The 12,401-nt window shown below is 33.1% G+C and overlaps 3 protein-coding genes across 4 annotated transcripts; all 3 read left to right on the forward strand.

The window, feature by feature from the left end:
- Window positions 1-4,943: 4,943 nt before the first annotated feature.
- Window positions 4,944-6,368, forward strand: LOC107397737 (uncharacterized). The gene is made up of 5 exons (XM_064358964.1): window positions 4,944-5,165; window positions 5,212-5,693; window positions 5,743-5,844; window positions 5,893-5,995; window positions 6,052-6,368. The coding sequence occupies exons 1-5, from the start codon at window positions 4,959-4,961 to the stop codon at window positions 6,217-6,219; spliced, it is 1,062 nt and encodes a 353-aa protein (XP_064215034.1). The 5' UTR covers window positions 4,944-4,958; the 3' UTR covers window positions 6,220-6,368.
- Window positions 6,369-6,767: 399 nt separating this feature from the next.
- On the forward strand, window positions 6,768-8,249 carry LOC107397739 (uncharacterized). Its single transcript, XM_064358993.1, has 6 exons — window positions 6,768-7,081; window positions 7,128-7,609; window positions 7,657-7,758; window positions 7,801-7,903; window positions 7,954-8,112; window positions 8,160-8,249. The coding sequence occupies exons 1-6, from the start codon at window positions 6,875-6,877 to the stop codon at window positions 8,208-8,210; spliced, it is 1,104 nt and encodes a 367-aa protein (XP_064215063.1). The 5' UTR covers window positions 6,768-6,874; the 3' UTR covers window positions 8,211-8,249.
- An 809-nt stretch (window positions 8,250-9,058) lies between these two features.
- On the forward strand, window positions 9,059-10,576 carry LOC107397714 (uncharacterized). 2 transcript variants are annotated; one of them, XM_064358937.1, is made up of 6 exons: window positions 9,059-9,337; window positions 9,384-9,862; window positions 9,917-10,018; window positions 10,071-10,173; window positions 10,240-10,398; window positions 10,444-10,576. In XM_064358937.1, exons 1-6 carry the CDS (start codon window positions 9,128-9,130, stop codon window positions 10,498-10,500), a joined length of 1,110 nt encoding a protein of 369 aa, XP_064215007.1. In that variant the 5' UTR covers window positions 9,059-9,127; the 3' UTR covers window positions 10,501-10,576. The 2 variants fall into 2 exon arrangements, with proteins under 2 accessions (XP_064215007.1, XP_064215006.1); XM_064358936.1 differs by having other exon boundaries at window positions 9,061-9,337; window positions 9,384-9,868; window positions 10,444-10,575.
- Window positions 10,577-12,401: the final 1,825 nt, after the last annotated feature.

A 12,401-nucleotide genomic window follows, 5' to 3' on the forward strand; every position in this document is an offset into this window, starting at 1 on the left:
AACTCTGCAACCGGTGGTGAATTATTTTTCATTCCAAGTTACGTAAATCTTCCACGATGAGTCATTTCGTGTCGCATCAAAGGCACGTCAACTTTCATTTAATGCCTAATTGACCCGCAGGCCAACAGGCCGCAGTCACTACACCTACGTGCCGTTAAAGGCCGCCGGATTCCGGCCAAAATCGCCTCAAAAAACGCCAAATTTGTAAAGGGGGCATTTGGCATTTTTCGACCACCGAAAGGTGCGCGCATTTTTTCTCCAACAATGGAAAAAACGGCTCAATTGAGCGCGTAGCGAGTTAAAGTCCACTTAAAAGCCCTAATTGAGTGTAGGTAGTCGGAGATATGGGAATGTGTATCAGTCAGAGGTCAATATTTGTATACAATGTGACCCACACGTCGTTTCCGTGGGATTCGTCGTGCCCTAACTCGCTTTATTGCTTCTTAAGTAGTTAATTGGCGGTGTAATTTTAGAAGCGCGGCTCCTACTTCAACCTAAATTTGAGAAAACTTTTTCGAAAATGTCACAGCCGGCCACAAAAGCGCATCGATATTATTACAAATTGTTTGGGTATTGTGTCACAACAATAGTCAAGCTGGCGGTTCAGTCATGGTATGGGGGTTGGTAACGTGCTGGTGATGGCGAAAAATGCGCTGGGCCAGTCGAGGAGGGTTAACTACCCTGGCAATGGCACCAGTGCTCGAGCACAGCTGCCAAATCCTGCTATTTATTAAACATACGTGTTAATCTCGGGCAATACCACATAAACCGTTTCAATGTGGGCTTTATGGTGAGGGATTCTAAGGATAACATGATGAGTGATTTGTAACCCATGGTTACAATATCTCTATTATTGTGTTTGAGACCGCTTTTGTGATTTCATTGAGCGGTCACATTTGGATTAGAAATGATTTATTTGCTTGGATGGTGATTAGGCCTATTGTAGTTCTGGCAATTTTTTACTCGTTAGGAGACGCGACAATTAGGCACACTTGCGGCCAAAAAGAAGGAAAAGAAGGAATTTCATAAACTGAGTGGACAAATTTATTAATAATAATAATAATAATAATAATAATAATAATAATGATAATAATGCTTATTTGTTGTAGTAGCTCAAAAGCTTTACACACGTCAGTATAATATTATAGAGAAATAGAGAAAAATACATATACATTAAACATATAATTTGCATAATACAATTAAACATGTACAAACAATAAAGTGGAGTAAATATTTAAAAATTTCGTGATGCTTCGTTGCAGCAACAGATTTTTTATTTTACTTTTGAATATTTTAATTGGCAATTCCGTAACCTTTGTAAATAATTTATTATAAAATGTGGTAGAAAAATATTTTAAGAAAACTTACTAGCTGTTAACCTAGTAAAAGCTGGTACGTCCCAGAATTAAAAGCATACTTTGATAAATTGTTTTTTGTACATTAGAGACAGTGCGTAATCGATCTATAACTTTTTTATTTTTTGAAATATTGCTATACTTACCGTTTTTTATCCGATAGATTGGCTTATAGTCCGCAAATTAAAAATATTTTTATTTCCTTTTATTTCTTTACACGTGTCAATAGCATTTTTCATTAGCTTTCTAAAGATATTCGATTTGTATAGCAAATTTGAACTAAGTATTTCTTAAAGTATTGAAATACATTTTTAATTTTTTTATTTATTTTATTACTTATTCTTGATGAGTAAAATTCATTTATGTATTAAGTAATAATTAGATTAATAATGTAATTAGTCACATTAGTACACATCAAAAAATAAATTACCATTTGACATATCAGATTCTAGGATAACAAATTTTTTTAACAAAATGTTTTTTCTGATTAATCTCAAAAAATATCTCAAATTTGCTACGCAAAGCCCATACCGTTAGAAAGCTTATCAAATAGCTATCGGTACATTAAAAAAATACATAGTGTTCCATTTGAAAAAATAAGTTATTCAACTTTTTTGTGTTTTGGTACACTCTGTATACAGGGTGCTTAAAAACTGGAGCACCAACACAGTGATACGTTGTTGAGAAGCATGTGTAGATCACGGGAAAAATCTTGAAAAAATTTCTAAAGCCACATTTAAAAAAATCTGATGCTGCAAATTTATTTTAACTTCTTCAGTTTTCATTATTTTTTATAATTTTTATGTTTCGCACTAAGTAATCGTTCCCTAACTAAACGATGAATAATTATTTTTAAATTTACTAACAGACTTTAGCAGTTTTTTTAATTTAAAAAAATTAAAATTTATCAAAAAAATCACGGTTTGTAAATGTGCTAACACTGGGAATTACTTCCAAGGAAAATTTATCGGAAAATATTCGTATGCGCCTTCGCAGTGATTTTTCAAAGCTTGTTTTTTTTTAAACAAAAAGTTGAATAATTCCGAAACGAAAAGAGATAGACTCATAATAGTTTATATAAAGTTACATTATTTCTCTATGTAGAATCCAACTATGCAAAAAGTGTTTTATTTAAAATTTGGTTTTTTGGCCATTTGGTTTTAATAAAAGCACTTCTTACGTCGTCTCTATATTTAAGACCTGTCATTATTCTCATGATTCGTCTCTGAATTTTGAAAATACTTTCGGTATGACTACTGTGACCTCAAGCCAAGAAATATTTAGAATCAATAAAAAAAATGAGTGGATCCAAGACAGGGTGGCGAATATTTTATTTTGTCTCAAGTTTTGCTGAATTTCTTATTTTTTCGAAGTGGTGACTTGAAGTAGTCCTGCAGTGGGGAGCCCTTGGGTGCCTGGTCAGAGGTTTAATTTTGTGGAAATTGGGATTGTGGCGAGAATTTCTGAAAGTGGTGTAATAAATTGGGCGTAGACGTCCATTCCTGTGTTCAGGTGTCGTGGGCAGCTGTTTTGATTGAACCCGTGTAAAAAGTAATTAAGACGTGTAGTCGCCATTAGGGCTGGAGTTACGGCCCTAAATAGCGTCGCCGCTTATATTTATCCATACAAACTACTAATTAGTTTACCTGTCCCGGTGCGAGTCGGCCCCAAACAGGTCCCATTTGGGCATATAAATATTTTTAATAAATTAATACACCGTGAATTTAAATATTTAACGCGGCATATGTATATTAAACAAGCAACAAATTACCGACGTTAACGTCTCTCGACGTTAATAAAGGTTCGAATTTACTGCCGACACGTTAATATAGTTATCTTTTTTATTGTTTTGATAGAGCGCGGCTCGGATTTTTTTAATCAAAACATCCCGACAAAAATGCCGAAAACATAAATAAGCATTTGGGAAAGGGGCTTCGACCAGGAGTGATCGTGCAATTAACTCACGAGATGGGTAATGATTCGTATGAAACGTCGGCACTTATTAAGACGGGATCTTTTCAAACTGCGACTGCCAGCAAAAAGGAGTATTACGAGATCAAAGGCGCCGATGTGTGCGTGAATGAAACGTAAACAAACATGATAACGGCCCTGTATACAATTTAAATATTTCGAGATTCATGCGCCAAACCGGGTGATTTATCGCCAAAGATCGTCCATTATCACCCATAATGCGTTTGTTGTATCTTTCGGACAATGACGGCACTAAAAACATTATTTCGAATTTTACAGACGGTCGAAACGGTAACTACTCCCAAATCATTGTCCAGGAAATCGCTTCTTGTTTATGGCCGTTTTGTGGAGGCGCTGCTGGACGCCGGTAGCCTCTCAATGTCTCTGTTGGTTTCATGTTATACCGGAAAGCAATTTAACTTGAATTATTTACAACCGGGCAATGCTTCTACGAATTCTTAACTATTTGCCCAATTAGGCACACCTTTTCTTTCAGCAGTAAAGTGCGTAAATCGGAAAGAATTGCTCAAAAGACGAAAAGAAATCGATTATGTGGGAGCACTGACAACCATCAGTAGCAATGATGAATTCATTTTAAAATTAGTTAAGGCATGAAGCAGCTGGGACTATTGGGAAAAGTTTTGCCAATTTTAGACTTTTTCTCATACAAAATGAATGGACAAGACTTGACCAACACCCGGTCATTACTTTTCCCATTAAATAATTACAAGATGCACCTACTTTGGCTACTCATTGATTACCAAAGGCCTTAGTTTGGTTTAATCCATCGGATATGGAGTATCTTAGAGATTGTCATTCATACCTTGGGGGTACAGGCCTAGCCAATAACAGTCCCTTTTTCAGAAAAATTTTATCAAAGTACTTTTTCCTACCTTATATTCACCTAAGTAGAAAATTAGAAATAATAAAGCTCATCGAACTTTGTTTTTTCTTTTTTATTTTCAACCTTGATTTCCTTTCCTTATTACGTATTTTAACTTAGTTCGAAGTAAGATCGTGGGTAAGTGATAAAAAATTTGCCAAGCCGGTCTTTTTACCAAGAAATATTGGTAACAACGTCATTTATTAAAAAAAATTAAAGGTAATTTAAAAAAGTATATAAATAAGAAAGAACAAAAAATCTTTTATTGTACCTATTTTTATTTTATTTCGCTAAAAATGTTTTTGAAGCAGTCGGACTAATTTTTTTATTATACAAATCAAGAATAATCAAATTGTGCTTTTAAATTGATTTTTTGGCGAATTTTAGACAGACTTACCATAAGCTGTACCTGTGCAGTTAGTTCTTAAGGATGTAAATCGTAAATAATTACCCAAGGGACCAAAAAATATTAATTATGTATAAGAGAAAAGAAAAGAATTATCAGAAGAAAACCAATAGCTAATTATTAGATTAAAAAATTATTGAAGTAAATTCTTTACTTCAAAATTATACAAGACATGAAGCAGCTGTGACATCGGGGAAGTGATATTTTTCTCATACAAAATAAATGGAAAAGACATGAGACCAACACCCAATCATTACGCTTCTCATCAAATAATTACAAGAACCATTAAAACTTGCTCACTCATTGATTATCAAAGACTTCAGTTTGGATCTGCTCACCCGACATGGAGTATCTGAAATATTGTCAGTCTTACATCATTGGCAGTGGCCTAGCTAGTAATAGCCCCGTCTTTAGACAATTTCTAGCAAGATACTTGTTTTTCCCACTAAGCTTGATTTTGGTTTCTCTCTCAATTTACATAATTAAGGACGCAAATAACGACATCTATTTCCTAACTGAAGTCATGGAATCTCTAGCATCATACACCCAAGTAAGCTTTGCTAGGTTTTGTCTAATTTCTTGCCTCATTTTTCTAGCTACTAATACGAAAATATATGATTTTTACTCAAAGTAAGCTAATGGTGGAAATAATCAATGACTGTGAGAATCTTTGGTCCCTTGAACTGTTTGGACCAGAACTTGGCAAAAAATTCAAACAGCAAATGAAAAACTGTTGGACTTTTGTTAACGTATTGGTTACTTCAGGTTTTTCAACTGTTCTCCTTATTTGTATAACTACTCTCACCGATAAGGAAAAATCACTACCGTTTGTTTGCTGGATCCCTGGTTTTCCCCACGCTACTGAGCTAATTTTCCTGACACAATTTGTGCTTTTGATGAACGGCCTGTATTACATTAAGCTCACAGACGCGTTCTATCTTTTGGTTTGTATGGATATACAAATACAGTTCAAAATGATGGGGAAAATGTTAAAAACGATTCACTTTGGACTTCTTTCAGAGAAAGAAAGTTGGGAGAAATTGGTCGAGTTGGCAAAACACCACAATAAAATGTTGAAGTTACGATTCCGACCAACTTTGAACAGAATATTAAAAATTATTTTTTAGACTTCACAAAAAATTAAATAAAGTGTATTCGAAATATTACGTCGTGCAGTATGTTATGTCGGTTACTGCAATGACGGCTCAAGCCTACACCTTGAAATACATGTAGTAACAACCTGTGCTAGAAAGATATTTTACAAAAAATTGTTTCAGAGAAGTCAACATTCAACTAGCTCTAAAAAGCATAATGTACACTTGTTCACTGCTGCTCCAAGGCGCTTTGTACTTTTTTCCCGCCAGTAACATCGAAATTGAGGTGGATAATTATTATAAAACAGCCTGTATTTTTTATTTTTTTTTATATCTGACTAGGCTGAGAATTTTTCAACGGAAATTTATTTTCTAAACTGGCAAGACCACGGGGACGTGAAAATTAGAAAGCACATTCTGTTCATGCTTCTAAAATCCCAAGAAAATTTGGAAATGATGGGCGAAGGCATGATGCACATAAATAGAAACGAGTATCTTATGGCGAGTTAAAAACTGCAAAGTACATCAATTCAATATTTTTATTCTAGATGTTTCGCCTCTCATTCACAATTGCTACACTTTTGGGCGGTTTGAATCAGTTATAAATTCAAGACATATTACTTATATTCACTAGTTAGAAAAAAATAAAATAAAACTCAGCAACCAATTTTTTTTGTTTTTTTATTTTTTAATCCTTTCCCCGAAAAGGTACAGAATCACTGTCCTTTCTTTTCAATTTTTATCTAACAATTTTTGGTAAAATTACCAAAAATTCCTGTACTTGTTTTCCATTTGGTCTCAATAATTTATTTTTTTTTGTAAATTTTTGGCTATTGATGGCAACGTGGGTGTGACATACTTTTTTCAAGCCTTTCAATTATGTAGGAGACAAGAATAGAATTGTCAGAAGACCACCAGTAGCTACAATTATTAAATTAAATAATTATTCTAATAAGTTCTTATTCAAAATTACATAAGGTACGAAGCAGCTGTGACAGTGGAAAAGTTGTTCTAATTTTAGTTTTTTCACATAGAAAATCAATGGAGCAGACTAATTGAAACCAGTATCCGGTCATTACTTTTCTATTAAATAATTATAGTACAAGAAGCACCAACTATGACCACTCATTGATTATCAGAGACAGTTTGGTTCGATCCACTAGACATGGAGTATCTGAGATATTGCCAGTCTTTCGTTGTTGGTACTGGTCTTGTCACTAACAGTCCCTCTTTCAGAAAATTTCTAGGATGGTGTTTTTTGCTACCACTCAGTTTAATCGTGTTTGCATTCTCAATTTACAAAATTCGAGATACAGACAATGATATTTTTCTCATGATTGAAGTCATGGAGTCGATATCATCATTCACTCAAGTATAATTTTTGCAATTTGTAAATTTTTGAACTCAATTTTTTGTAGTTAATGATACGAAAGTATATTATTTTTATTCAAGGAGAACTGATGTTGGAAATATTCAATGAGTGTGAAAACCTTTGGTCTTTTGATCTGTTTGGACCACAACTTTCGGAAAAATTCAAACAACAAATGAAAAACTGTTGGACACTGGCTAAAGTGTTAATTACTTCTGGCTTTATAACAATTGTTCTAATGTGCATAAGTGCCCTCACCGACAAGACAAAGTCATTACCGTTCATATGTTGGGTCCCGAATTTTTCCTACGCCCATGAACTAATATTTCTATCACAATTTATACTTTTAATAGAACTTCTCTATTATGTTGTGGCTACAGACGGGTTCTACCTTTTGATTTGCATGGATATACAAATACAGTACAAAATGATGGGAAAAATGTTAAAGTCGGTCCAGTTTGGGGTAATTTCAGAGGAGGAAAGTTGGGAGAAACTGGTAGAGTTGGCAAACCACCACAACAAAATGTTAAAGTCTCTAGTTCAATCAAAATCTTCAAAAATAAAAAAAACAATTCCAGGCTTCACGAAAAATTGAATAAAGTGTTTTCGAAATATTATATAATACAATATGCCATTTCTGTTAGTGCAATGTCAGCTCAAGTGTACACCTTAATGTACAGGTAAAGTGAACCATTTTCGATTTTTGTCTATTTTTTTTGTAGCAAAGTGGTTATTGAAACGGCACTAAAAAGCATTTGCTACACAATTTCGCTCCTACTGCAAGTGGCTTATTATTTTTTTCCAGCCAGTAATATGGAAATTGAGGTATAATATTAGTTATAATGTCAGTTTTAAATTTTTTTGTTTACGTCTAGGCTGAAAAATTTTCAACAAAAATTTACTTCTTGAACTGGCAAGACAACGCGGACGCGAAAATAAGAAAACACATTCTTTTCATGCTTCTAAAGTCGCAGAAAAGTTTGGAAATGTGGGGCGAAGGCATGCTGCATATCAATCGAAACGAGTATCTTTTGGTAGTATCTAGTTTAAAAAAATTGGATATTAATAATTATTTTTACAGATTTTTCGTCTCGGATTTACAATTGCTACACTTTTGAGTGGTTTTAAATAGTATTACTGTAACTTGTTTCATGTATTAGAAGAGATAATAAAACGCACTGAATATTTCTCTTTGTTTTTTTAATCATTACCCAAGCCCAACTTTAAATTTTAAGCACTGGGTTGTTTTTGTCACAATGCAAGACTTTTTTTTGAGTGAGTTGAGTCGGTAATAAATGTTCAAGAGCCGGAATAAAATCGAATATTTAGGAGAGAAAAAAACAAGCATTTGTACGTGTACCTACCTATGCCCTCACTAAATTATTTTAAAATTTGATAAGCCATGAAGCAACTGTAATTATTGGGAAAAAGTCTGTTAATTTTACATTTGGTCTTCATTAAAAATGAATGGAAAAGATTTGAAACCAACACCCAGTTATTATTTTTCTCATCAAATAATTACAAGAAGCACAGTTTGGTTCTATCCACCAGACATGGAGTATCTAAAATACTGTAGCTTCAGAGAGCTCCCTTTTTAGAAAAACACTAGCAAAATATTTTTTTTGCCACCTTGTTGTCTCATAATGGGACACAAATAATAACGACATTTTTCTCGTGATCAGAATCGTGGAATATATATAATCTTATACCTACAGAGTAGGTATACAGAGAGAAGACTCTTAAGAGTGAGAATTGTAAATAATTGCTTAAAGGAAAGAGGAGAAATCAATTTTGTTGGAGAAAAGAAAAGAACTATCAGAAGACAACCAGTAGCTGCTACAATTGCAAAATTAAATAATTATTATACTAAATACTTTACTTCAAAAGTACATAAGAAATGAAGCACCTGCGACATTGAAAAAAGTTGTGCAAATTTTTTCTCATACATAATGAATGAGACCAACTCTTAGACATTACTTTTCTCATCAAATAGTTACAAGAAGCACTCATTGATTAGCAAAGACTTCAGTTTGGTTTTATCAACCAGACATGGAGTATCTAAAATACTGCCAAACTTATATCAAGGGTACTGGCTTAGCTTCTAATAGTTCCCTTTTTAGAAACATTTTAGCAAAATATTTTTTCCTACCACCCTGTTTTCTCATAATTGCTTTCTCAATTCACGAATTATGGGACACAAATAACAACGACGTTTCTCTCGTGACCGAAGTCTTGGAATGTGTCGCGTCTTACACTCAAGTAAGTTTGTTCCAGTCGTTTAAATTTTAGAGTCGATATTTTACAGCTAATAATACGAAAATATATTGTCTTCACTCAAAGCGATCTAATGGTGGAAATTATCAATGACTGCGGGAAGCTATGGCCCTTTGATATGTTTGGCTCAGAACTTGGCAAAAAATTCAAACAACAAATGAAAACTTGTTGGACTTTAGTTAAATTTTTAGTTGTTTGTGGCTTTGCAACTTTTTTTCTTATGTGTATAAGTGCCCGCGCCGCCGAGAGGGACAATTCACTACCGTTCCTTTGCTGGGTTCCGGATTTTCCCTACGCCACTGAGCTGTTATTTTTTTTACAATTTATGCTTCTATTGGAACTTCTTTATTACGTACTGGCCACAGACGCGTTCTATATTCTGATTTGTATGGATATTCAAATACAGTTTGAAATGATGGGAAAAATGTTAAAATCCATCAAGTTTGGAGAAATTTCAGAGAAGGAATGTTGGGACAAATTGGTCGAGTTGGCAAAACAGCACGATAGAATGTTGAAGTCGCTAGTACACTCACATAAAAATAGAAAATTAAAAATTGATTTCAGGCTTCACCAAAAACTGAATCAAGTTTATTCGAAATATTATGTAGTGCAATATTTCATGACGGTTGGTTCCATGACCGTTCAAGCATACAATTTAAAATACAGGTGATGAAAATCTTATCTAATTGTTTCTAAAATATTTTCTAATTTTTTAAAGGATGGTCAACATTCAAACAGCATTAAAAAGCATTGTGTACACTTTTTCGCTTATGTTTCAATGCGGTTATTACTTTTTTCCTGCCAGTAATATAGAAATTGAGGTGAGTTTAAACACTTTAAACATTGAAAGTGAAAAATTAAAATATATGATTTTTATTTGTGCCAAGGCTGAGAACTTTTCAACAGAAATTTATTTTCTAAACTGGCAAAACATCGGAAACATAAAAATTAGAAAACACATTCTCTTTATGCTCATGAAATCTCAAGAAAATTTGGCAATGATGGGCGAAGGCATGGTGCATGTAAATCGAAACGAGTGTCTTATGGTAAGTTACAAATTAGTGAAAAAAAAACTACAGTTTTTATTTTAGATGTTTCGTCTCGCGTTCACAATTGCTACTCTTTTAGATGGTTTAAATCAAGTATAAATTCAAGTTCACTTATGTTCACTTAGAAATAATAAAGCACACCGAACATTTCTCTCTGTCTTCTTTATTATTTCCAACCTTGTTTTGGAATTTTCGTATTATTATAATTTCTAACTTAAAGTTAACTTTCAGTAGTACACATCTATAATTAAAAAAATTGATATTTTTCCATTTTTTTAAATAGATTTTTCGTCTTGAATTTACAGTTGCTGCACTTCTGAGTATATTTTCAAATAGTATAATCTTAACATGTTTCTCGTGTTAGGAAAAATAAAACGCACTGAACATTTCTGTTTCTTTTTTAATTATTCAAGCCCAACCTCAAATTATTTTTTTCTACAACTTTGTTGTCTCATAATTGCTTTCTCAGTTTACATTTTTCTCGTGATGGAAGTCTTGGAATGTATATAATCTTATACTAAAGGAGTATTTAAGACCTTAAGAGTGAGATATTTAAATAATTGTTCAAAGGAAGGAGAAGAAATTAATTTTGTTGGAGAAAAGAAAAGAATTGTCAGAAGACAACTAGTAGCTATAATTTTGAAATTAAATAATTATTATGCTAAATACTTTACTTCAAAAGTGCATAAGAAATGAAGCAGCTGCGATATTGATAAAAGTAGTGCAAATTTTTTCTCATACATAATGAACGAGACCAACTCTTAGTCATTACTTTTCTCATCAAATAATTACGAGAAGCACTCATTAATTACCAAAGACTTCAGTTTGGTTTTATCAACCAGACATGGTGTATCTAAAATACTTCACTCAGAGCGACCTAATGGTGGAAATTATCAATGACTGCGAGAAGCTTTGGCCTTTTGATATGTTTGGATCAAAACTTGGCAAAAAATATAAACAGCGAATGAAAATTTGTTGGACTGTAGGTTTAAATTAAGTATAAATTTAAGTTCACTTGTATTCACTTAGAAATAATAAAGCACACTGAACATTTCTCTTTGCCTTTTTTCTCATTCCTATCCTTAATTTGGAATTTGCTTATTATATAACTTACAGTTATTTTCGTATTATATGACGAAAGTTACATCAAGGCACTGGTTTTGAATCTGTTACAAGTATTCAACCAATGCAATTTTTTTAACAAGTCAAGTCGGAAATAAATGTTTAAGAGCCGGAATGAAATCGAATATTTAGTAGAAAAAAAGACAAGCATTTATACGTGTACTTATGATTATTGTATTACATACCTGCCCTCACCAAATTATTTTAAAATTTGATAAGCCATGAAGCAACTGTAATTATTGGGAAAAGGTCTGTTAATTTTACATTTGGTCCTCATAAAAAATAAATGGAAAAGATTTGAAACCAACACCCAGTCATTACTTTTCTCATCAAATAATTACAAGAAGCACCCACTTTGACCACTCATTGTTTATTAAAGAGTTCAGTTTGGCTCTAACCACCAGACATGGAGTATCTAAAATACTGCCAAACATACATCAGGGGTTGTGGCTTAGCTTCTAATAGCTCCCCTTTTAGAAAAATCCTAGCAATATATTTTTTTCTTCCACCCTGTTTTCTCATAATTGCTTTCTCAGTTTACGAATTGTGGGACGCAAATAATAACGATATTTTCCTCGTAATTGAAGTCCTGGAATGTATATCATCTTATACCCAAGTGAGCTTTTTCAATTTTTTTCAATTTTTTAAAATGGAATTGCAGCTAACAATTCGAAAATATATGATCTTTACTCAGAACGAACTAATGGTAGAAATTATCAATGATTGCGATCAGCTTTGGTCCTTTGATACGTGTGGACCAGAACTTGGCAAAAAATTCAAACAACGAATGAAAAATTGCTGGATTATGGTTAAAGCTTTAGTCACTTGTGGCTTCACAACATTTATTCTTATGTGCATAAGTGCACGTGCTGATAGGG

Source organism: Tribolium castaneum, chromosome 9 (assembly GCF_031307605.1).
Source record: "Tribolium castaneum strain GA2 chromosome 9, icTriCast1.1, whole genome shotgun sequence".
Classification (NCBI taxonomy): Eukaryota; Metazoa; Arthropoda; class Insecta; order Coleoptera; family Tenebrionidae; genus Tribolium; species Tribolium castaneum.